Below are 26,270 nucleotides of genomic sequence, written 5' to 3'. Positions count from 1 at the left end.
TCCCTAGACAAGTAAACCTGTGTGCTCTACGTTGAGTTTGTTTTGTAGGAAAATATTCTCCACATGTTCAGGGTGGAGCACACGGGTCAGTTTATCTCTGACTGTGCTGCAAACTTTCAGCAGCATCTTAGTTTTCTGCAGAGTCTGTGTTTCCTCAGAGTGAAGCGAAGGCCTCCGCGTGTTTGAGCGAGCAATGACAAGCAGAAACACAGATTATTCTGCAGAGCAAACACAGAGCTGCAGGAGAAACTCAAAGATACACCTGTCGTATTCTGGTTTATTGCTACAGCGAAGCCACGTCTTAAACTTTATGCGCAGCGGCTCACCGGTAAACTCGAGGGTTAAAATCTTGGCAGCGTTCCTCTGTATGTGGGGGTCACATGTTCTCTCCATGTTCCTGTGGTTTTCCTCCCACAGTCCAAACACATACAGGTCACATGAATCGGAGACTCTGTATTTCTAATCTCTTCACAGGTTGTGAAGGCTTTATGGTGTTTTTCCAACACAGGGAGCTACACGAGTGAATGGATGTTCTGACACGCTCAGGGCTCCGGGAAAACAGCCCTGAATGTTTGCCCACTTTTACTTCCTGCTTTTCAATTAACGCTGGTTTTCTCCAAAAATCTTGTCATAAATATGCGTCAAACTAAACAAGAGGATGCACCCAAAAATGCAGACAGGTCAAAGTAGGGCAAACAAAGAATACAAAATCCAAGAAGGAAATACAAAATCCAATTGCCAATGAAATTGTGATTCAGGCAGAAATCATGCTCACGGACGAGGTAATGTATTAAAGTTTTACCAACTTCCTTCTTCACTCTTCAGGCCGAGTTAGAGCAACTAGAGACTCACAGGAGGGCTTTAATGATTGGTCAAAACAAAAAGAAACGTAGCCAACGTTAGCATTAACAGCTGCCAGTCTAGAAGAATCAAAGCGATTTCAACATCAGACAAAGCTGAATGTAAGTTCTTGGCTTCGGGGAAGCGTGACTTCTTCATACTCTCGTGTTGGACTGAGAGCTGGTGGGACGCTACAGTGACTCACTATCGCCTCCTGAGGCACAAAATGGTATTACGAGGCAGGACGGCGCGGGGCTAGCTGCTCTGCAACTCAACAAAGCATCAAAACAGTTGTTGCTTCACATTCGGTCCATTTTTTTTATGTTTTAAACTAAAATTCTTACATGTAGCTCTTTTAACAGAAGCGGCAGATGTAAAAACACTCATGTGAATCATTTTTCCATGGTTGTCGAAGGGCACTGACAAACATGAGGTCATCGCCTTAAGCCGAGGCTGATCACAGAGTGGGAGTCTGCGTCCGTACATTTCCTGTTGCCCCTGAAGAATCTGACTGACGTCTGCTGCTGCTCCGCCTCGTCGTTCTGAATAGACAAATCCCAGAACTCTCGCCCTCTCTCCGGCCCAAACCTTCGCGCGGTGAGGGGAGCGCTGCCGCATAACAAAGGCGAGGCCAGCGGTGGAGGCTCTCTGTTCCTGTCGCTTCATTAAGCAGCAATGTTAGACCCAGCAGGTTGAAAAACCTCTGCCCGCACACACACACACACATTCAGTCGTCCTGGTGAGCAGCAGACAGACACACATTCACCGCCTCACTCTCCAGAACACGGAGCAGCTGCAACGAAGCTGGTTTAAGAGTTAACAGAGTGTGGGATGGAAATGGGAGAAATCTGCTGAAGTAGAACTTAGAAGAACTTCAGTGTTTCTTTTGAGTAAATGCTCGAAAGATTATGCCACTTTAAACAACTCTGTGCACTAGTCCTGTTTATTGTGTTCTGTAAGAGCTTTTCTCTGCAGACTTTAACTGACAGTTCAACTGCTTTCCTGGTTTAGACGCTGACCGACGACTCTCAGAGCTCACAGTTTATCCAAATGTACTATTCAGCTGCCAGTAGTGCTTAAAACTGTGCAAAGACAGGACTCACTGTGGACAATTAACCAGTCCCTCTAGACGTTGCAGTGTTTGCAACAATTAACACAAATTCAACAAATCCCTGTGAAGTCTGCACAACCTTGCAATTTTGTCCAAACTTCCCCACTTTTCCACAAATTTTACCAGTCATTGTAGCTTCCCGCGGGTTCTACCAATCATACTAGTCCCGTGTGCAAACGTCACCTACTTTTTTCTGTATTTATGTTTTTTAAAATTTTGTCACGTCTACTGAAAAAGATTTGTCATTGTTACTGAGGTTTGCAGATGCTTTGTGCACTTTTTAAAAATAATTTAGTGCTTGCAGTTTTGGCTGAGTTTGAGCCCCAAAAGGTAGAGGAACACGGTCACATGTCCGATTGTGTGCCCGTCATGTTTGCACACATGTTTTGCACGATGTCACAGCCACAACTTTGCGTACTGACCAGTACCAAATACCGGCCCAGTGATTGCTATCATTGTCATATTGCCTGGCTCAGGTAAAAAAAAAAAAAGGTATTTCAGGGCTGATAAATTATATGATATCAGATCTGTGCATACATTTAGGCTGCTTTGAGGACATCTACAATTCTGTTATCCGTACTGGAGCAAACCTAGATGATCATCTTTGAGCAAATCTGATGAACTTAAATGGATTTTGATGTTGACACAAAGACCCTTCATGTGGCTCCCAGCTCAGAGTTCACACCCCCCTGTTTGGCTCCGGGCCCGGGCTCGTCTCTGAATGGGTCTCCTCAGTCATAAAGATCTCCGTTGATGGCGCCCTCGGTTTGAGAGTCGGCATTAGAGAGATTGGCGGCTCTGGCCTTTTGAGGTGAATTAGCCATGACCGAGTCCCGCTGACACTGAGGGGCTGGACACCCGGAGCAGCCAGACAGAGCCGGCAGAAGCAGCGCTGATGCTGAGGAGACTGGCAGAACTAATTTAGATGGATGGACAGGCGAACAGCGAGCCGGGAAGGGTGTGCATGTGTGAAGTACTGTTTAATGTATATGGATTTTCAAAGTCGAGTGGAGATGTCTCGGCTTGAAAAAGAATATATTGAAGCAATACAGCAGCACAGAAGTGCTTCAGAAGTGTCCTTTTACCTTCATATACTCATATACAGCATTTGATATATTTCCCTTGAACTCTCTGTGGGAAATTTCCATCATTGGCGTTTGATCTTTGCTGGCCACGTGCTTAAATTGACAGAATCTCCTCCGCTCCAACAGGTGTTTCCTGAGGACCTGATAGAAGACTGGATGTGGTTGTAACTATGGTTACGTCAGGGTGGGGGGCGTGGGCCCTCTCCCCGTGTGGCCTTGTGCTGGTCATCTGTTCGTCTGTCTGTCTGTCCCAGCAGCCTCACATCAAACCAGCAGACTGTAGTAGAAAGGAACATCCTGTCGTGTCCTACCAAGGTAAGAGCGCTAGCACCATCCATCCATCCACAGATGACTTGAGACTCGACTTGGGCTTTAACGCCAAGAACCCGTGACTTCGTTTTGACTTGAAAATACTGGATACTGTACCTCAACTGGATACCGTCCCGAAACTCAAAAGTTTAGGACTTGGAACCTGACTTGGGACTTGAGCGCAAAAACGTGAGACTTGCAAAACAATGACTTGGTCCCACCTCTGACTTCTGGTCACTGTGCCCGGCACACAAGTCAAACTGAAGGTGGGATGTAAAAATACAAAGAGATTGTTTTTTTTGTAATTTTTTGGCATATATTGTTAAATTGGTGCACAATATGAATATATATTGAATAATTTCAATGTTTTGGGACACAATTGCATGATTGACAGACGTAAGGTGTCTTACAACCTCAGGTATGTCACATCCAACATTTTATCTCTATTTTATCTCCTCCTTTTTGGACAAATTTGGATTTTCTGGCTCTATAAACTAACAAATATGGCCGTAAACTGAAATTAAAGCTCCAAAAACAGCCCAGCAGAATGGAAAAATTTAAAACATAACCCAATTTCTGAACCCAAATCTCTATCCTTGGTCTGTGACGTTTTGAAGCCTCGGACTGAGGAACCGTTCAGGCCTCAGGTTGAAAGGCTCATGGGAAATTGTGGAGCTGTCAGCCTGTGCGATCAGGTGATTCACTGGAGAGAAATGTGACAGTAAATCAGTAAAAACATTGAGGCTGGAGCTGCGAGCCAGGTACCATTTGGTGGAGAAAGTTTCCCACGGAAGCAGTGGATCTTTAATAATCTTTCCTCCCTTTCCTTCCTTCTTATTTTGGCTCTTCTCTTCCTCTTCTCGTCCTCCCGTTCCTCCTCTGTCCAGCGTTGAGGCCGTGGGTGTCAGAGTTCTCCCATCCAGGAGTGAAGGATTTCTCCCAGCTGGCCGTGGACCTGAGCAGGAACCAGCTCATTGTGGGAGCAAGGTGACAAACAGCTATGTCCAGTCAACATACAGTGCGGTAAAAGGAAATTATAAGGAGAAAATTGACAATTTTATAAAAAGGAAATAAAGTAAGAAGCAAGATTCAGTATCAAACTAGTTTATTAGACCATCTGCAGTGTGTGTATTTGTGTTGCTTTACCTCTGACGTGAAAAAACTCTTTTTCAGAAACTTCCTCTTCAGACTGAGTTTGAACAACGCCTCGCTCATACAGGTAAGAGAGGAGCTGCTGTCAGAGAGGTTTCAGCTTTTAGTTCACCTCATTATTCTCTCATACTGAGTGAATAAATGACATTTATCAAATACAAAACTTTGCTTTTATGTTTGTTTTTGTCTTCCATGTAATAAGTGTTCTTTGGAGCTAGCAGTTAGTTAGCTTAGCTTAGCATCCGTGGCGCTTTGTGGGTTTTTTGGGAGGGTTTTTGCTGGACTTTGTCAGAAGCAGCGACGTCTTAGGTGCAAGAGGTTTAAAAACACCAGGATTACCCTTTAATTCCTGTTATTGCTTCTTTTGTTCCCCAGGCGACAGACTGGGCGCCTGATGAAGACACAAAGCGCTCGTGTCAGAGCAAAGGGAAGTCCGAGGTAGCGTGCTCTGCGTCATTTAATACAGAATTATTGTTTTCATGAATGTCGGAGGATTCTCATGAGTCGTGGTGCGTTCGTCTGCAGGAGGAGTGTCAAAACTACGTCCGGGTCTTGTTGATAAGCGGGAGGACGCTGTTCACGTGCGGGACCAACGCTTTCACCCCCGTCTGCATAACCAGGCAGGTTGGTACAACAGATCGCCATGAGATCAGCTCACAGCTCACTACTGGTATTATCACTGAAAAGCTGAGGAAGATTCTTGATTTCAAAATAAAAGCAGTGTCAGAAAATACACATCCTCACATTTGAAAAGACAGAACCAGCAAGTTGTGTAACTGTAGTGCTCAATAAATAATTTAATTAATGATGATGATTAATTTTCAGCTGATCAAATAATTGATTAATTGAAATAATGTTTCAGCCTTAAAAAAGAGGCTCCGCTTTGCAACGTCGCTAATAAATAATTGATTTTGTTGACTTTATGATCCTGTTAATACAAATACAACGTATTTTTTGAAGAAACATAATCAAAGTTTTATACTTTTCAATGTCAGTGTTGTACATATGTAGAATAGGTCAAGTTTGCATCATTCTATCCTGACAAATTAATTGCAACTTTTAAATTAATTTAATTATCTCTTAAAAATTTAATTTGCGAGCTAAATACTAAAACAGAAACAGCAGATTGTCTTTCTCCATCTAATTACTTGTTAATTCTGTTGTGTTTACGTTGTCTGTCAGGTCGGTAACATCAGTCAGGTGTTGGACACAGTGAATGGCGTCGCCCGATGTCCCTACGACCCGCGCCACAACTCCACCGCCATGATAACGGAGAAGGGCGAGCTGTACGCCGCTACGGTGATCGACTTCTCGGGACGTGACCCCGTCATCTACAGGAGCCTGGGGAACATGCCGCCACTGCGCACCGCCCAGTACAACTCCAAATGGCTCAACGGTAAACGAAACGCCACGGCCTCGAAATGACACCTGTCCATTTGTGAGTTTAACGTCCGCCGCGTCTTTTCTTTCAGAGCCGCATTTCGTCTCCGTGTATGAGATCGGCCGGTTCGCCTACTTCTTCCTGAGAGAGACCGCTGTCGAGAACGACTGCGGGAAGATGGTGTTCTCTCGAGTGGCGCGGGTCTGCAAGAACGACATGGGGGGACGCTTCCTTCTGGAGGACACGTGGACCACCTTCATGAAGGCCCGCCTCAACTGCTCGCGCTCGGGAGAAATCCCCTTTTACTACAACGAGCTGCAGAGCACCTTTTACCTCCCGGAGCAGGACCTGATCTACGGCATCTTCACCACTAACGTGTGAGTCACTCGGACCACGTCAGACCAAAAATATTTTTTAAATACCTTTCTCCCTTTGGCCCCAGTCACACGTATGCAAATGAAGGGGAGTGGCCACTGCACGTCTTTACACTTCTCTGCTATTGGTTGAGGCTGTGACTCCGCCCTCTCAAAGTTCACCAAAATTGAAAATGCTTTACTTTAATTTCTTGTCTTGTTTAAATGATTGTTCTCTTTGGTTTGGTTTGCTGTTTTCAGGACAGTAACCTTTTCTTTTCTGAAGCAAAGTTAAAGGTTGAAATTAGAATTAGAATAGAACAGCCTAATAATTAAATGAAATAAATTTAATATATTTAAACATTGAAATAATAAGTTAGGTCTTCTCTGTTCCTCTCTGCCCAAAATAATTTATGTCATATCTGTATTCACTGGGCCGAGGATTTCCAACACAGTCTTACAGAACGGCTTCAAACTTCCCAAATAGCTATGGGAAGAATTACAGACTACATCCAACCATAAATGCCACAATTTAAGGGTTTCGTCTGGATTTTCAACAGCTACAATAAATGAAGACAGTTGCTGGAAATTCCTGAAGGTCTGCTCGTAAAATACTAAACAAACAAAACTGATTTCTTCAGTTTTGTTTTATTCATTTTGCCTGTTGATAACTGTCATCATAAGCCTTCTCTTTCCGTTTTCTTCCCGACTGAATTGCCGAGGTCTGACTCTGATTGCATCCTTCAGGAACAGCATATCAGCCTCTGCCGTCTGTGCCTTCAATCTGAGCTCCATCACCCAGGCCTTCAACGGACCCTTTCGTTACCAGGAGAACCCCCGCACCGCCTGGCTGTCGACCCCGAACCCCATACCCAATTTTCAGGTAACTTCGCACATTCAAAAAGATTCCAGATAACCATTTTCTCTCTGACAACACGGTTTCGATGTGAGAATGTTAAACAGACAGGTCTGTCCCAGCCTTCACTCCGATGCTTGTAAAAAAAGTCCTCAAAAGACTGACGTCCATTTCATCTCGCTGTGCAGAGTACAGAGATGGTTTATTACAGTATAGCAGACAGAAAATTCTACCTCAGTTCCATCAAATATACCTCCAGCAGAACAGAAAGTGCTGGGTAACTTTGCCAATGCATATAAAAGCTGCTGCCCAAATTGGACTGCAGGGACATCGTAGTGACATTTGAGATGTCTCAGGAGAGACGGGGACAGCTATGTAACCTGGTCGCTACATTTTTCCAGTGTCCCGGCCTCAAACCTCGCGTGCTGTTATTGGGCTGCACACCAGGAACGTCCCAAACAAAAAAATAAGAAAACATAGTGGTAATTAAGAGGGATTATTTTTGTATGAGTCAGTGCATTGTTTTTTTTAAATCCTGAATGGATTGTCTTTAAAAAGAAAACAAAAAACAGCAAGAAAAGAACTCTGAAGACATACATAATCAGTAATATTAGAAACCTGCAGACGCAGAAACCACCAGTTTACGTCCCCTAACTCCTGACACTAATCATGGCTGCTGCAGTGCGGCACGCTGGAGGAGGGAGGCCCCGGGGGGAACCTGACAGAGCGCAGCCTCCAGGACGCCCAGCGACTCTTCCTCATGAACGACGTGGTCCAGCCGGTCACCGTCAACCCGCTGCTCACACAGGACAACCTGCGCTTCTCCAAGATGGTGGTGGACATCGTGCAGGGCCGAGACACCCTCTACCACGTCATGTACATCGGCACCGGTGAGCAAAGCGGATCAGCTGGCTTATTTATGTCTCATTTATTGGCGTCAAAGCTTTCTCATCTCCTCCTTTTTCATCTTGTCCAATCAGAATACGGCACCATCCTGAAGGCTCTCTCCACGACCAATAAAAGCCTTCAGGGCTGCTACTTGGAGGAGCTCAGGATCCTCCCCGAGGGGCAAATCGGACCAATCAAGAGCCTGCAAATCCTCCACAGTGACAGATCTCTGTTCGTGGGCCTCGATGACCGACTGGTGAAGATCCCGTTGGAGCGCTGCTCCGCCTATCCGACTGAACGGTACGATCCAACAAAAATAAGTGGAACTTTAAGATAGTTGCAGACTTCACTTTTGTTTTTGCTGTATAATGGATTTTATTAGAAGGACACAAGGATTAACAAGCATATAGCAAATATAACAACATAAACAGGATTCAACATAAATATGTATAGAAACAGCAAATGAAAATCAAGCACCTGCAGGCGATCATTTAGTAAAAGTTGCAGTGAGTCTGTTCAGTTTGTGGGTTTGCTGCTGACGGTGAGTGAGTGTGCAAATTTACTAACTCAACTTGAAAATACTTAAAAAAGATTTATGAACTTAGTGCCATTAAAGAGACAAACACGTGTGGGCGGCCAAGTCTGAGAGGCCCGCAATAAACGCTGACAAAGATGATTATGTTAAGAGCCTGGTTTTTTTCCCCCTGTAAACAAACTGCTTTTGCAACTGTCAGTCCATATTTTGGCAGAGCAGACATTACATAATGAGTTTGTTGACAATTAATGGACTACTAGGATATGTTGACAACCTTACAAAATACTGTACAGCAGTTTCTTAGCATTAGTCCCTGAGAAAACTATTAACTTAAAGGGATAGTTCAGGGCTTTTGAAGTGGGGTTATGGCTTTGACTTGGCAGTCTGCATGCAAAGCCATTTATCACTCTCTCCACTGCCACCAAACTCCAGTGGGAAAATCAGTAATTTTATCTCCCAGAACACAGGAGTTGCTGGTCTTCCGCTTCCTCGATTGGTTAGTTTGTTTGTGTGATTGTGCAACTTCAGTGAACCTGAACTAACTTTTTAAGATACCAAAGACACACAAACTAACCAATCAAGGCAGCGGTAGACCAGTACCTCCTGTGTTTTTATGAGGTTAAATGACTGATTTTGCTAATGGAGTCTGGTTGGTTAAAGAAGGAGTGACTTTTGGCTTGAATAGCAACAGTTTCCCATCAGATAAAGTTGTCTGACTGTAAGGTAAAGTGGTTAAAAGATGCAGACTGCCATCTACATTAATACACTGACTATGGCTAAGTACCTCAAGCAACCCCACTTCAAACGATCCGAACTATCCCTTTAAAGAAGCCTGCTGACTGTAGACTGTAGGAATGTGCTGAGTGACTCAATAATTCTGCAGCTGCAACAATTACTGACTAAATGTCTGCGCTCATGTTATTATTAGTCATTGCATGGAAGCTCGGGACCCTTACTGCGGCTGGGATCACAAACAAAAGCGCTGCACCACCATCGAGGAGAGCTCCAACATGAACCAGTGGACGCAAAACATCACCGAGTGCCCAGTAAGACACACACAGACAGTCTGCTGTACTGGTTTTTACTGTCTATACACCGTATTTTTTAAGAGACTTACATAAAGTTATTGTTCAGTAGAGCTTCAGGGCATCAAGCTGTAGTTTTAGACCAGAATACCATTTAGGCAAATGTGACTTATTCGTGTGCATTTGGCGTGGACTTTAAGACCCCTTAAATCCTCTCTGGAGGTGAGGAACCTGACACAGGATGGCGGTTTCGGTCCCTGGACGCCGTGGCAGCCTTGCAACCATGACGACGGCGAGGGCTCCGTCAGCAGCTGCGTGTGCAGGTCCCGCTCGTGCGACGGACCCGTGGCCCGGTGCGGCGGGGTCGAGTGTAAGGGCTCGACTATCCAGGTGGCGAACTGCTCCAGGTACTGATTTTCATTACCTCGACCCTGAACCTTTAAATCTTTGGATTTGCTGGTCGTGTACTGTCGAACAAAGAGTTCATCCTCCAGTTTGGGGCCCTGGGAAAATAGGACTCTATGAACATGGGACTGTAAGAACTGAGGAACCGTGGAACATAGGACCCTAGGAACATAGATATGCTCCTGTAATGCGATTCACATTTCCCGTCTCGTGTCCCGTACCTCAGGAATGGCGGCTGGACTCCCTGGTCTTCATGGGGCCAGTGCAGCAGCAGCTGCGGCATCGGATTCGAGGTGCGGCAGCGGTCCTGCAACAACCCCTCGCCTCGCCACGGCGGTCGGATCTGTGTGGGCCAGGGTCGAGAGGAGAGGTGAGATCACAGCGATGATTCCTACATGACAGAATTTGGACAGGAATAACTCTGTCTGTGTTTCTCAGGCTGTGCAATGAGAAGAAGCCCTGTCCTCTGCCGGTGTTGTGGACGGCGTGGGGGCCCTGGGCTCACTGCAGCGCCGAATGCGGAGGAGGGGTCCACTCCAGGACCAGAGTTTGTGAGAACGGCAACAGCTGTCCTGGATGTTCCACGGTAGTATAAATGCTTGTATATATATATTTTTTTTTAGAAATTACAAGGTTGAGATGTTTGAAAAGTCTGAAAACTAAAAGGGTGACCAGCCTTGATGATTAATAAATTTATTTACAAAAGCAAACATTCTGCTGTGGGAAATATGAAAGAATTCACCTCAAGACAAATGGTATTTGTTTGTCTGGCCAAGAATATATTAATATTTTATTCGACTGAAACTGCTCTGATAATTTACAACAAGTATTTGGCAGAAATTCAGTGTATACTGTAAGATAAATATGGTTTAATCTTCTATTCTGTTCCTGATTGATTGCATCATATCACAGACACCAATAAGTCGTGGCCTTTTCAAACAGGATTAATGAGTTTAAATACGCTCAATTGGACGATCAATTTGCCACATTGAACAAAGTCACTGCAGCGAGTTTCATTCTGTTTAAAGATGGAGAGAGAAAAGTCACACTTATTTAATTATCACAATAGTAATGCAATAATTATACGCTCAGATTTCTGCTCTTTTGCACCAATATATTGGATTTTAAACTCAGAGCGTCTGTTCAGGAGATGCACGACGTCTGCAGTGAGTCTGACCAGTGAGCAAATGTTAGCAAATATCTGCTAGGCCACGCCCTCTTTCGATCAATCACTTCCAATCAATATGGCACTTCAGATTTTGGTTAATACTTTGCCCCGGAGGATGCAAACTCTATCCATCTATCCATCAAGAATCTCAGTGAAGCGATGTGGAAAGATTCTTCTTAATTTGTGACATTAATCTCAGAGAATATCCAAGTTTTTTCCTCAGAAATTTATGACTTTAATCTCAGAAAAAAAAGTTTATTCTCTTAAATTTATAACTTTAATTCTGAAGAATGTTTGAAGAAGAGTTTTTCCTTGTAAATTTACTAATTTAATTTCAGAGAATATGCTTTTTTAAGTAAAAAATCACAGCTAATCTCAAAGAATACCCCTTTTTTTTTATCGTAAATTTACAATTTTAATCTCAGAGAATATTCAAGTTTCTTCTTGTAAATTTATGACTATAATCTCGCAGAATATCCATGTCATTTTACTGCAAATTTATGAATTACTCCAAAGAATATTCAGGTTCTTTTTATCATAAATGTAAACTTTAATCTCAGAGTAAATTTCTGACTTAAATCTCAGGGTTTTTTTTATCAGAAATTCAAGTTTTCTTGGAATATTACGTCCTTCCCCGAGAACCCTGCTATGGCCTAAATACATCGTTTAAATATTTCCATATTTATTTAAAGCAGTCCCACTTTTTAATTTATGCTTTTTCTGCAGAGATGAAATTATTTACAAGTTTTATTTGGAATAATAGATGCTTCAGGCTTTACTTACTAGAGGATGATTATTGGGTTATTCAAATCTAAAATTAATCCCCTCAGGATTTTTTTCCCTCAGTTTTTATGACCACTTCTTCTTTTATGCCGTTGACCGTTGCAGGTATTTCTGCTCTTTTTTACCAGCTGGTGAAGAGCCTCGCAGAGAAGCGTAACACCCACGGAAGTTTATCGTGCCCCTCCAAGAACCCACCTCTTTCTCGAACAATGCCAATTGTGCACCGCACGAACGAGCCAGAAGTGCTGATTCGACAACTGCATCAGAGCTGACTGCATGTCTCCAGCTGCAGCCCTCCATGCTGCCTTAAGCTTTGCCTCTTCACAGCCACCAGAAGAGTTTAAATAGTCCCATTAAACACAGTAATTAGCTGCATAATAAAGTCCCTCCAGAAAGAACTGCGATATTTGTGTTGTGTATCAGGATGTATTAACGCAGCAGTGTGTCTCTGCAAGCTGTTTAGAATGGATTAATCAAGCAATGGGATCCTGTGGCTGCGGGAGATAAAGAAAACCTGCAGTAGATCAGGCATTAATGGTAACGAGGTTCCTCCATCTTGTTTTCCAGGAGTATAAGGCCTGTAACCTGGAGGCCTGTCCCGAGGTGCGCCGCAACACCCCCTGGACGCCCTGGATGCCCGTCAACGTCAGCCAAGACGGGGCCAGGCAAGAGCAGAGATTCAGGTACACCTGTCGGGCGCTGCTCCCCGACCCCCAGCAGCTCCAGCTGGGCAAGAAGAAGGTGGAGACGCGCTTCTGCCCCAATGACGGCTCCGGAGCCTGCCAGACCGACTGTGAGTCCTCTCCTCTCACGTCTTGCTCTGCGGTATCATTAGCAGACGTGGCCAAGTTTACCTCTCTTTATCAGCAGCCAGCAGGTGTTCTTGATTGTTACCATGGAAACACAGCTGGTGTGGTAATTACCTGCCAGACTGCAGGTATAACCAGATGCCACCTTAAAGGGTAACTTTGTTTTTTTGTTTTTTTTTGACCTGGACCTTATTTCCTCGTGTTTTTGTGTGTGAGAGACTAATGGGGGGGACAACAATCAACAATTCCTGAAACTGGTCCAGAACTGAGCGAGACCGCTGCAGTCGCAGCCGTGAAACAAGCTGCACTTTAACCCTCATTGGCAATTCTGCCCGACAGGCTGATCTATTGTCTGGAAACATGATGGAAAGGATCCCGACATAGATAAACCTTTTTGTTTAAGCAGAAACAGCAGCTACATCGCTTTCGCAAAACCCACCGGACTCCATTTACAGAAACAGCTATTTTATTATCGTAACACACACTTCATTAAGCCTCGACAGAAATAAAATATAACTCACTAAAAAGTCTTGGTTCCAGAGAGACCTGTCTGAAAATATTGCGGCTCCTCACGCTGTTTTTCCCTGCTGTTTCTCTGATGTCCAACCTCATTCTCACCGGTATTTTCACATCTGGCTCAAGTGAGTTTAACGGTGATAAAATTACTGTTTTTATGAATGGAGTCTGGTGGCTTCTGTGAGAAGACACTTTTTTACACCACTTTAGACCTACAACAATGATAAATAAAAAAAAAATAAAATGCATGCTAGCACTACTAGCACGCTAATATACAGCTGCACATCACTCGTCAGCTAGCTGGTGAGTTAGTGTTTTGAGAAGGTTGAAGTGTTATTGGAGCAGAGAGCAAAAAGGGGCGGGACTCAGGTCGTGTCCATAAGGATTACATCATACATTACTGGATACATTTTAGAAACTGTGGGGTCTAGATTAAAAAGTTACCCTATAACTGGTCTAAAAAGCAAACTAAGCCTGGTCTAAGTCTACAGACGGGTCTAATATACTGTATCTGTAAAACCTGGTGAGTAGAAGTGCATCTGATTGGGCTTTAGAAAGTGCTGCTGGTGGCAGAGCTCCCAGTCGGCTACAATAAACACAGCTGGTCCATTCAAGAGCAGGATGTGTCCAAACTGTCTGTAGACATCAATCAGCAGACTGATGAAACATCATTGAAGCGTCATGGAGAAGCACATGTCCACTTCCTCCTCCGTCCCTCGGAGACATTCAGGCTCCATTGAATCTGTCTGAATTTATATAATAATCATGAATAGGTAAAGCTGACAAGGTGAGGATGTATATTTTTTGTTTCGTCTCGTGTTGCTTCTCTCGTCCTCTTGTCTACAAAATAAAACCCCTGAAATATTTCTGCCGGCCTCACTGAAAGCCTCAGGAAGTGCTCCTCATTCATATGTAAATAATTTGTGATTGTGGATTCCTATGCGTGTGTGTACTTCATTTTTCAGCGTGACCCACATTAAACCTCACTAATTAATGTTTCATAACAGGCTGTGTGTCTGCTGAGTTTGGCGATAAAGAGATAAAATCCTGCCGGTTCTTTTTTGAACTAAACGAAAAATTTGGGTGAAATTCACTCCTTGATCAAAAGGCATCAGTTTTCACTCTTTCTTTGAGTGCATTTGTGTTCTGATAAACCTGTGTGTGTTTTCAGCTCTGGTTGAAGACTTGGTGAAGACTAGTGGGAGAACTCTGTCCCAGCCCCAAGGCGTGCGCTGGGGATCGTGGGAAACGTGGTCCAGCTGCTCTCAGCAGTGTTCCAGAGGTTTCCGAACACGAAAACGTAGCTGCGCGACGGCGGAGGGCAGGACCAACCCCAGCTCCTGCGTCGGCTCACCGGTGGAGTACCAGGACTGCAACACTCAACCCTGTCCAGGTAACAGGACATGCATGCAGGACATGCATGCATTATAATGCATTATAGACTTCATAGGCTTCATAGAAAGTGGTACCAGGTTACCAGGAGTTCATTATGTGTGTTCCAGTGAGTGGAGCCTGGTCTTGCTGGTCCTCCTGGTCCCAGTGCTCGGCCAGCTGTGGGGGAGGACACTACCAGCGGACTCGGACGTGCAGTAATCCACCTCCTGCCGGCGGAGGAGACATCTGTATCGGCCTGCACACTGAAGAGGCGCTCTGTAATACGCACGCCTGCGAAGGTAGGACGGGTTATGTAAAGCTGTGCTGCTTTCTGCAAACTGGACCCCAAAGCTGTTGATATTTTCTTTTAAAAATAATTTTTTATATATTTTCTGCAGAGGTAATGACTCTGATTCTATGCTGACGACACTCTGCTTTCACGCCTGTTTCAGGCGGATAAATTTGTAAATAGTTCTAAACCTTATAGTCATTGTGTAATTAGAGCCAATACAAAATTGTCGAAGTAGTTAAGCCTACACTGCATTTATGCATATTTTCTTTTTTCATCTTTGAAGATATCTATTTTTGTTTTGCTTTGAATTTCATTTGATACATAAATAATCTAAATAATCCTTCTGATTTGGCTGCGGTGTAGTTAACTGAGTAATTATTTAGCAGAATGTCTGTCACAGCTGACTACTTTGGTACTGGAAATGGGTATTTTAATTAATTGATTTTATTCTCTCTAACCTTATTTTGCCGTGTTAATCTTTGTTCTGCCGTTTTGCTTTAGAAAGCACTTTGCGATGGTGTTTGCAAAAGTGCACCACAAGTCTGTTGCCATTTATCATAATTGTTACACCGTAAAAACCCTCCATAGATTCACGCTGTCTCCCCAGTTTGAATAATGGTGTTTGTATGAACACTGATGGGAAATCTCCTCCACACAGCGAGTGGTGAATCAATATTTGGGTTGAGAAGGCAAACAATGTGCTTGTTAGAGCCTCTCCCAGCATGCACTGGCTAAAAAAAAAAAACAGAAAATAAACACAGGGAAAAATGTCCGAATAATGTTTTTGCATAATGTTTTGTCAGCGAACGGACGCGACTTGTGTGCAGCTTTATTCCTTCGCTCCTGCAAATCAAAGCAGAGACGTCGAAAGCAAATTGGTGTAATTAACTTCTCATCTATTTCACACTTTTGTTCAGTAAACAAAGTGACCCCAGCGGTACACAGGCAGGCTGAACTGTGACTGGCTGTTGACTGATGATGACCACCGCGCTGTGGCCAACACACTGAGTGACCCTGCACACAGTTTCTCTGCTCAGTCGGTTCCACGGCACAAAGGGACGTCTAGTTGGCTGCTTGAATTTGCTGCTGGTTGTTTACAAGAAGCTTCTTCTCGCTGCTCTTTGTTTTTTGCGGGGAGCCCACATGCAAACCTCAGCCGAACCAAAATGAAAAATCCAGTCATAAACCGGTTTTATTATGGAGGATCAAACAAACCACCTGCAGCTCCTGAACCTTTTTCCCTGACAGCAGAGATGGATTGGGCCTAGTTGCATAATTCAATTCAATTCTCATTAAATACCTATTTAATTGATTTAATATTTTTTAATTTTAGAAGAAATATTGAGCCCGTTACGGAGGAGGGGGTTAATATTCTTAGATAAAACTCGATATTAAAGTTATAAATTTATGAGGGGAAAAAAAAACGATTCTATTCTCTGAGATTGAAGTCGTAAATTCACAAGAGAAAACTCACAAATTCACAAGAACAAGACTTGGGTTATTATAAAGTCATAGTTTGTCAAGGAACCACCTTTCTTCAGTTTGAAGGTTTGATCAGGTTTAGGATAATACGGTTATTCAGGGCTAAAAAAAAAAAAATCATCACTTCCATGTTGTTAAATCTGATTGCAATAAATAATTTGATTGCTTGAAAAGAAAAAACACAATTTTTCAGATTGTTTATTCTTGTAAATTTGTGACTTTAATCTCAATGGATTATATCCAAGTTTTCTTCTCGTAAATTTGAGTTTTTGCTCATAAATTGACCACTTTAAACTTAGAAAATATACTATTTTTTCACATAAATTTGCCGCTTTAATCTCAGGAAACATCCTGACAGTTTTTAATAATATATTTTAGTTTTTCCTTGTAAATTTTCCAGTTTAATCTCAGAGAATATCCAGCTTTTTTTCTTGTAAATTTGTGAGTTTATCCTCATAAATCTGCCACTTTATCGTATATTTTAGTTTTTCATATAAATTTACAGCTTTAATCTCAGAGAATGTCCAAGTTTTTTTTAAATCATAAGTTTATTATTTTAATATTAGAGCACATTCAAGTATTTTTCTCTGTTTTTCTTTGCAGATGCACCACTTTAATTTGAGGCGATATCCATTTCTTTCTTGTGCAGTTACCATTTTAATCTCAGAGGGAGATTAAAGAGAGTTTTTTCTCACAAATTTATTATTTTATAATCTCCATAAATTTGTGACTCTTCTTGTAAATACAAAGCTTTTTTGTTGGAATAATACCCTCGTCCCCTGGTGCCATAATTTTATTTATTTATTTATTTTACCTACAACGGCCCTAAAATGCCGCCGTGCTTAATTCTGAAGTGGAGATATTTATTACTAGTTTGCAGTGATATGTTGTTGCTGGGAAATTAAAACAAGACATACATCATTATTTACTGAAAAATCGGTTTCTATCAGCACTTACTACATCTTATATTTAACAGTTTTCCTTATTTGTTCTTTTTCCATTTTATGGGGTTTCTGTTTAAGCTCTTGTTTATTGTACAGAATGTGCAGTTTTTAAAAGATGCTTAGAAACAGGCTGGAAACTGAATTAGTTTTTGTCCAAAACCTGCATGGAAATTAAAACAAAATCAGCGTCCCAGATTTGCAACAAAGCAACAGCCGACAACACAATGCAATCAACTTTTTTTTTTTTCCCCCACAATTGTCACCTACCTGAGCAGAAAACCAGCTATTGTTCTTTTGCCATCGTATTGTTTCAGTTTCTCTTTGTCAGTCTCCAGCTTTCGTTCTTTGTGTGCACGTTTTTTTTTCTCTGTTCGTCGTCAGGTTGGGGTGAATGGACGGAGTGGGGGGACTGCGACGAGGAGGGCCTGCAGCATCGCACCCGTCACTGCGGCGAGGACCAGGAGGCCGAGGCCGGTCTCTGCCAGGGCAACATCACCCAGTCCAGGCCATGCCAGCCTCATGAGGTGCCAGGTAAGCACACGCTTTCATTTGGCAGATTGCCGGAACAAGTTTGCTGCGAATTTCTGCAGACTGTTGCTGATACAAGCTGGAAAAATCCGGTCGGAGTCATACAAAAGTTTAATCAGACGCAGTAAATGCTGACTGGTTCGCTCCGTGTAGAAATTAAAAAGACAAATTAATGGGGATGTCAGCGTTCTGCCTACCCCGAGAACAGTGGAGCCTTTGAGAGAAATGAACCGCTCTTGTCATTTGTGTTGTTTGATCTTTTGGAGCTGAGGTGATTTTACTTCACTACATTGATGGGTTTTTTTTTTTTATCTGTGTCTGTTTTCATTTCTTTCTGTCTCTCTCCAGTTATTTTACCCGGACAGGAGGACCAGAGCTGTGGAAGTAAGTGAAAACAAAAACCCCAAATTATTATACTTTGTACCAGACTCATTTTGTACAGTATGTGTCTGTCTCCTCGGTTCCCAGCAGAAGATCTTCCAGGCTTTATGTCTGCACTCCAGAGTAAATCTTTGCCACCTCAGTTTTATTGAACATGAAGGAACACCGAGTTCTTGTTGCAGAGTTAGAAAGTTATTGGCTTTCTTCTTCACCTGATGTTTTCAGCTCAGCTGGTAGCATATTGACTTTTGTTTGTGGCTTAAACCCCTTGCGGCGTGGGACAGGGCAAAGTTATCGGTCTTCTGATAAAGTTGGATAACAGCCCAACAAAAATTAAACTTGTCAAGGACTTGATCCGGACCAAACAGCTGAACCTCGGCTCAACCAAATGCTATTTTTTTGGCTCCAGCTGGGAACTAATATTTCAGGTTCTATCTTTGGTCGAAATGCAAAATTAGGTGCGAAAGCCAGGACTTTGGTCCCTGGCAAGAAATCTTGGTATTTACTGGTCAGACTGCAACGATATTTGTTGCTGTTATGCGTAATTCCTTAAGGATGATACCCAATAATATCGTCTTTACCCACTGACCCCTTAAATTTGTATCTTGAGCTCCCATGAGGCAAAGCACTCGTCCTCAGGGTTGATCAGTACTCAGTCCTTATGGACAACAATAAGTTCACAGTCCCCCTCATTTGTCTCTCTGCCATCCAACCCCTCTGTTTCCAGCCTTTACCTTGTTCCAGTTGGTGGCTGTGGGCTCGGCCAGTTTCTTTGCAGCAGCGTTGCTGTCAGCGCTCGCCTACTCCTACTGCCACCACCTGAACCGGCCATCAGCGGAGTCAGCGGTCATCCACCCCAGCACGCCCAACCACCTCACCTACAACAAGCAGGGCAACGCCACGCCAAAGAACGAGAAGTACATCCCCATGGAGTTTAAGGTGGGCTGGTTCAGTAGTTTGAAGATTAGCTAGCAAGTTAGCTTGTGCTTTTCTGACATTAACTAACATAAGATGTGACTATATGTTGCTTGTACAGGTCCGCTCAGGTAGCTAATGCTAATTTTTACACGTCCCATAGCAACATCTTTTAACCAGCTTTCCCAGGTTACACCACGTACCAAGCTTGCTCAACTGTTATTGGAGCACAGAGGGAAAAGGGGAGGGACTTAGTAAGGGTTAGTTAGTTTTGAAAAGTTGTTCGTTTTTGGGCATTTATCTGAGGACCAAAACTTTCTTTATTCCTCCACGCTACAGACACTAAACAAGAACAACCTCCACGTGAACGACGAGACGTGCAACCACTTCCCCTCGCCGCTGCCCTCCAGCAACATGTTCACCACCACCTACTACCCCACCAGCCTGAGCAAGTACGACTTCCACCCAGACTCACCCTGCAGGACCTACATGCACAGCTGAGAGGCGGCCAGGCGCTGAAAACAAACCGACCCTCTTTACTCAAGTACACTCCACCCTGAAGACTTTAAAAGATTATCCTCTTGGCCAAGACGGTCTTAAAGTAAACCCTAAAATCAATCAATTAAAACTAAAACAACGTCGAGCGGCGTCTCAAAACAAACAAATATTATTCTGGATAATCTGCAGACCTGCAAACCGTTAAAGAGGAAGTCGTTCCAGTTGACCAAGTGATTGATAATTAAGTGTAGCAACTGAATGTAACATTATTTGCTCTTAATTACATAATTAGTAACGTTCGCGAGTTGCTACAGCGTGCAAAGACATTTTGGTAACACTCATATTTAAATGAATATTCACCATTATCTAGTTTCTTATGAGCATGAATATTCGTAGCATAAAGAAAGGTTTTGTCCGTAAATATTTCACTAGTAGTTTGACACTTTTTTGCACACATCTCCTGCAATTTAACTGTATGTATCTATTTATCTGGGTCTAATATGCACACTAATAAGCAACTAATTAATGGGGAATATGTGCTGTGATATATAGTGTTACCAAAATTTTCTGTTCTTGTACTTGTGAGATTTGTCATTGCATGGAGACGGTTTAGGTGGCGCTGTTTGTTCGCCGTCTGAAGGTTTGGTCACGTTAGCCTTCCGTTCAAAACAATTCCCAAAAATTCTTTGCGTGTTTTGAAGTGTCACATAAACGGGAAAAAAAATGGAAAAGAGTTTGCAAAAAAAAGTTTTTATGCTCGTTCAAGGTTAGTTAACAGCTGAGATGAAAAAATATTTTTAAAAAAATCCTTTCTCCATTTCTCTCTTGTAGATGGCCACTGATCTTGTTTCTTCTTCTTTGAGGTTTAATGGCGGTCGGTTCAGTTCGCGGCATCTTCTTCTACTCTGTTTATTAACGTAGGCTGTACCTCCAACTTCTAAAGAAACTACACTTCGCATGGCCTCGTTTTTTCGCTCCAAACCAGTTCACGGAAACGCGCCTGAATTGCATCGCAACATTTCAAACGTTTGCTTCAAATTCGCTTGATAATAATATGGAGACACGGCTTCTGGCGTCTAAATTCACAGGACAGTGCTGAAAAAAACGTGAAAGGTGAAAAGTGGCTGCTTTTTTCTTGAGGCGAAAGAAGTCGCGACTGGTTCACAGGTCAGCCAGTCGTCATCGAGGAGCTGCACGATCGCTACCAACTCAAGAGGCAGACGCAGCAGCCCTCACCTCTCCGAGTTTTCATTTGTTCCCTAAATGGCGACCACTTCCTCCTCCTTCAGCCACCCTGAGGTGATGTTTGTGCTCAGGACAGTGTGAGAGCAGGGTGGGCTGTACTGTACTGTATGTGTACTGTATTTACCTGGATTTCCACTGGACTGAGAAGACTCTCATCCACCGGTTTTTAATTTTGGAGGATTTTCCCTTTTCTCCGTTTTCAGCGGGTGGGCTCAAAGGACTCACTAATACTGTCGACTGTTTGGCTCGGACACTGAAGTGTGTGTCGCCGTCAGACAAAAACAGACAAACCATGTGACCGGAGGGACGAGACGAACTGAGACTTGCAGATTTCTGTCTTATTCGCTTTAATTTTCACGTTTAGCAGAATCCACAACGGAAAAAAAAAACACTGAAGAGGACGTTCTGACACACCTCACGATGTACTGTACGTTGTTAAAAAAATGCAAGTTTGTTATATGAATTATTTAGGGGTGTTCACAGGTGTCACCGTGTGTGTTTGTATCTGTATCTGCTGAAACAAAATGATCTGATTTTGTAAAAAAAAAATGTTTTACTCACACTCCTCTTTTCCAGATGTTAAAGCGTCGAGGTTATTGTTCAGAAATCACCAAATGAGTTCACACTTTCAGCTGCAACAAAAAGGTAACTTAACAATATCTGTATGTCTGTGACGGATTAATTTTCCCCAAACAGGTTTTAAGTCTCTACGTTTTGTTTTTTTTTTATGTAGAAAATCTTTTGCAGCAGTGTAATAAGTTATAACTTTAAGATTTTTGATAAAATATCGTGTGCTAAACACTGGTTTTCACAATCAAGGAGAACAAGTTGGACTGTGAGTTTGTTTTTCTGGATACAAATAACAGTGAGCAAATTTGGATTTCCTCCAGGTGCTCCAGTTTCCTCCAACAGTCTAAAAAACAGGCAGGTTAGATGACCTGTGTACTTTAAACCCTCAGCTGTCCACAGGTATGAATGTGAGTATAAATGACTGTCTGTCTGTGTGCAGAAGAGAGTTAGAGTCAGACGTGATATCAAACAGAGGAAGGTTTGATTTTTAGTTTTTGGCGTTTAGAATAAATGTTGAGAATGAACTCGACATTTCGACTTTATTCCCAGCATGCAACAAAACAACTCCACAGATTTATTTTTACTTATTCCTGATGCTAATATTGTAAGTTCGACTTAATTCTTGACATTTCGCCTTTATTCTGAACATTTCAGCTTTATTCTTGACTGTTTATTTCAACACGCAACAAAAACTTTTCCTCCTCTGATTTATTTATAGTTTTGCCGAGCACTAATGTTGAAAGTTCAACTTTATTTTTGACATTTCGTCTTTATTCTTAACATGCAACGACGTCGACAAGAAGAAAATACGCTGCACCCTGGCACTAATACTCGACTTTATTCTCAACCTTTAAGTTTTATTCTCAACATTTTGAATTTATTCTCATCATTTCAACTTTATTTGCAAAATTAAAAAGTCTTTTGTGCCTTGCACTAATTCTGACAGTTCGACTTTATTTAAACTTTATTCTCTGCATACAAAATTAAAAATAAACTCTTCCTCTTCTCATTTTTTCCTCATGACTGGCTCAAATACTCTTCTGTAGTCTGTCTGTGTCGTGTACGAGGTATAAATGCCGAGTGAGTAATATTACCAGTGCTTGTGTACATTTGTGTTACTTGCTCCCCAGGATACACAAATTAGGTAATGTAGGCTATTAAAGCCACTATGTGTAGGATGTGTTGACAGACTGCAGACCGCCTTTATGAATCTGATAAAGTTTCACTCGGATCGTCTCGTTTTTGAACACAATCACAATAATATGAAGAATTCTACACATGGGGGCTTTAAATAATGTGAAACCTTTAAAATAAATTGTGTTTTCGTTCACATTCCAGGACAGTATTGTTGATATTTAAGTTACTTTGTGCTGTAAAATGTATATTGCATATCTTGTGTTTTTAAAATTGTAAATACCAAGAAATGAATTCAGGTGTTTCTCACCATTCTGCAGTGTTATGTAGCATGAAACAAACAGCTCCGATGATATGTGTTCACGTTTTGGGTGCTTGCATACAAGTGACTGCATGCACTAACACTCTGACATGAATATACGATACATGTTTGTGTAAACTGTACGAATTTGTGCGTATTTGACGATGGAAATATTCATTTTCAAAGGCGGGGGATCCTCACCGCGCGCTGTGACGGAGAAGGTTTTGCATTTGAAGGCGGCCGCGGCCTTCGGTGCGGTGAAGTGTGGAAAACCGTGTGTCTTCACAGTTTTGCAGTGGATCCCTAAATTGATTTAAGACACTTCAGCAGAAGTGTCTTAAATTGATGATTGATGTGAATTTGACTTAACACTGCCTTTTGGACACTGTGAACTTTTGGTACTCTCTATTTTTGTATAATGTACACTGTAAAAAAAAAAAAAAAGATAAATAAATCAATTTTTTGTGCCAATAATTATGTAATGTCACATGATTTATGTACTTAAATCAGGTCCAATTCGCCTGAACTGCCGGTTCTCTCGACTGGTAACAAGAGGAACAAAATGGCTGAAAGCCTGAGCTCCGTCATGTTCTGGAAATAATCTAGAGCATCAGAGTTTCTGCTTCCCAACTCGCCAAAAAATACACAACCAAATGGGTGCAAAGATGTAGAGTTCAGTGCCAGTGTCTTTATTTTTGTCCAGTCGGTTGTTGCTAAGGCAGATTTTTTTTATTCTTTTAAGTGGTTGGACTGGTGCAGGAGCAGGAAGAGGTGCGGGTTACGAGGTGCTCTTTTTAGTAACTTCACTCCTTCAGCTTCCCTCAGGTCTTTAATAATTGACATTCCTTGAGAGAAGACACGCAGGTAAGTCATCAGGACCTCGAGGTCCACCATTTTGTCCTGTATACCTTGGTGATTATGTTTCTATTTTTCATGTAGGTCGGTCGACGTATCACAGCTGGTGAATAATAGAAGCAAGAGAAGCACCTGGTGGAGAGAAGGCAGCTTGAATAGTCCTTAGATGTAACCAGGAAGTAAGTATTTAGATGAGTTAATTAGTTGTTTGGCTGGAATTGGAAGGAAAAATGTAAAAAGCAACAACAAAGAGGCTGAGTTCTCTAAGGACCTTCTCTTAGATAGACTGAAGACAAGATGTCCTAGAACTGAGACTGGGGTTCGGGCTGATTATCCTGATTACCACAAAATCCCTCTGACCCATGCTCGTAGACTTTTCCTCGCTCCGGGCAAGAGCAATCAGGCAAGAGAGTCATAAATCTTGGGTGTTAAAGGCTTGCAGCGAGGCAGATGAGCAGAACTGCTCCCGAGGACGGCCCGGAGCGCGAGCAGACAGGCAGAGTCCCTCAGGAGGACGGCCTTGGGTCTAAACGTGGGCAGAACAGGTCTGGAGGGTGACGCAGAGGGATGAGGCACCTCTGGACGACGGCCTGGATGCTGGCAGTGCAGCAACTCTGTAGGAGAGGCATGAGGCTGAGCAGACCTCTGGACGAAGGGCAGGAGGTCAGTGACGTTGACAGAACCACTCTAGAGGCCGATGGCGAAGGTGGAATCCCTCTGGAGACCAGCATCTGGAGGACAAGCAACAACAAAGGAGCTTATTTATCAGGCCACAGATATCCCACTGGGGACCCAGTTTTTCCCGTGTGGACCCTGTAGTGCCCATAAAGTTTTCCCACAGATGTATTAATGGTCTCACACGAGCTGATGGATCTCAGAGCTTTAATCAGATCTGTTGCTCGTCCACTGTTAATTAACTGCAGTTTTTCACTGCCAGTGAGATTAATGCTTCCCTGAGATGAAAGGCACCGCAAGGCTCACTTCCTGGAAACTATGCTTTCCACGGAAGAGTTTCCAGTCGACGCTGGAATCGGTGCAGCCTGATCACGACAGTCAGCAGCACAACGCATGCTTTATGATTAACAGTGTAAAATCCACTGCCTGTGTGTGTTTCTGTATTCAGACAGTCCACACTCTTAGAAATAAGGCTTCTGAAGATCCCTTTCTTTTAAAGAAAATAGTTCAATAGTTCTTACTAACACTGTGGGTTCTTTTAAGAACGCTTTACATCCAAAGAACCCTTTCTGGTAAAAAGAGTTCCTCAGGACGGACCGGCGTCGACCCCTCTGTTGCCGTCGTCGTCGCTCTGAACGGACTGCACTCCGGTGTTTATTGTTCACAGTCCAGCGAGCAGCTCTGCTCTGCTGTCTGAGGATTTAATCTGCTCGTAGAACCACTGGGTCACCAAAATAGACGACACTCATGCCCTATATTTATTTATTTATTTATTCATGCGAATGTCTCTTTTTTTTTTCCCCACTCCCATTTAGCAACTGGAAAAACTGGAGCAAAAGTCCATAAATATTACACACACACACACACACACATAAAGGGAGTTTGCTTGTTTCATGCTGCTGCACTCGATATTTTAATTTATTTTATGTTTTAAGTTTGAGTAGTGAAGATTGTCGCTTTTGTATAAGCAGAGTCCGGCATTAAGAATAATCATATAGAAACGGTTCATCATCTCTCTGATGGTCTCATGAGTTATGTAGGTCATATGGAGGCATCGGTATTAGATTAAGACTGTTTTATAACAGTTAAAAACTCCTTTTAGTGTGTTTAAGTTCTGCCCGAGGAGTCAAGTCCAGGTCAACACAATCCCTAACAGTCTGTTCCCCTTCAAATTTTAATCCTGAAGCTTTTTCGGGGGTGGGGGGGCGGGGGTTTCTGACCTAATTCTGAATTATAATAATTCCATATCTCATGTCTAAACATAATGCTGCACAGTCAGACACACTTAGAATTTCTGTACTTAAAAAATATTTGGAAATCGCGTTTTGCTGATGGGAGTGTCATTCATTTTGCAGGATGTAACCAAAATATTTTTGACTTTATGATGGCACAAAATATTTAGAATATTTAGGTCACGTTTTACTACATCAGGTTCACAGAACGCTTCAGCGTGAGAGACAGAGATGAGACGGCCAACAAACTGTGTCTTATGTCCATGAATTTATCCAAAGTTCGGGGAACTGATAGGGCCGTGACTGACCCTAGTAGCAACAGGCGGAGTACAAAAGACAAAAGGCCGTTCTCTGCTTCCTTAGTGCAGAAATAACCACAGACACATTTCCGTGACACTAACGGGAGCGATTTGCGGCCTTGGCTTTTCTTTTTCGACCCTTCCTTCCTTTCTTTTCGACAGAAATAGCCAAGAACACTTTGTCGTGGTTCCATCCATCTTCACTACTTATCCTGAGTGGTCCACATCTGTGGTTTGCTTTTACCTGAGTGTGTCTGCACTCACCTGGCCAGTGGAGTAGTTATATGGACAACATCTTGGTCTCTATGCTTTAAATAGCCACGTCCTCC

General features: G+C 42.7%; 1 protein-coding gene across 3 annotated transcripts in view; it reads left to right on the top strand.

Moving 5' to 3' along the window:
* LOC146304896 (semaphorin-5B-like) overlaps positions 1–21,971 on the top strand; it is a 41,489-nt gene extending 19,518 nt beyond the window's left edge. Inside the window, exons 3-25 of one of the 3 annotated variants that reach the window (XR_014769292.1) lie at positions 3,163–3,351; positions 4,233–4,332; positions 4,519–4,564; positions 4,873–4,935; positions 5,023–5,121; positions 5,680–5,893; positions 5,970–6,255; positions 6,979–7,114; positions 7,770–7,977; positions 8,068–8,275; positions 9,439–9,556; positions 9,758–9,942; positions 10,167–10,310; positions 10,379–10,526; positions 12,459–12,684; positions 14,388–14,609; positions 14,719–14,889; positions 17,690–17,839; positions 18,185–18,220; positions 18,945–19,156; positions 19,472–19,584; positions 21,452–21,520; positions 21,766–21,971. Coding sequence is in view for 2 of the 3 variants with exons in the window: in XM_084713753.1 (XP_084569879.1) it covers positions 3,207–3,351; positions 4,233–4,332; positions 4,519–4,564; positions 4,873–4,935; positions 5,023–5,121; positions 5,680–5,893; positions 5,970–6,255; positions 6,979–7,114; positions 7,770–7,977; positions 8,068–8,275; positions 9,439–9,556; positions 9,758–9,942; positions 10,167–10,310; positions 10,379–10,526; positions 12,459–12,684; positions 14,388–14,609; positions 14,719–14,889; positions 17,690–17,839; positions 18,185–18,220; positions 18,945–19,156; positions 19,472–19,633 (3,279 nt within the window). In the remaining variant the exon portion in view is untranslated. Of the gene's footprint in view, positions 1–3,162; positions 3,352–4,232; positions 4,333–4,518; positions 4,565–4,872; positions 4,936–5,022; positions 5,122–5,679; positions 5,894–5,969; positions 6,256–6,978; positions 7,115–7,769; positions 7,978–8,067; positions 8,276–9,438; positions 9,557–9,757; positions 9,943–10,166; positions 10,311–10,378; positions 10,527–12,458; positions 12,685–14,387; positions 14,610–14,718; positions 14,890–17,689; positions 17,840–18,184; positions 18,221–18,944; positions 19,157–19,471; positions 20,394–21,451 lie in introns of those variants that run through there. The other 2 variants (XM_084713754.1, XM_084713753.1) reach the window with 2 other exon arrangements.
* Positions 21,972–26,270: the final 4,299 nt, after the last annotated feature.

The sequence above is a fragment of the Lutjanus erythropterus genome, chromosome 24 (assembly GCF_056507025.1).
Source record: "Lutjanus erythropterus isolate fLutEry1 chromosome 24, fLutEry1.hap2, whole genome shotgun sequence".
NCBI classification, from domain to species: domain Eukaryota; kingdom Metazoa; phylum Chordata; class Actinopteri; order Lutjaniformes; family Lutjanidae; genus Lutjanus; species Lutjanus erythropterus.
This window is presented reverse-complemented; position numbering and strand designations above follow the sequence as displayed.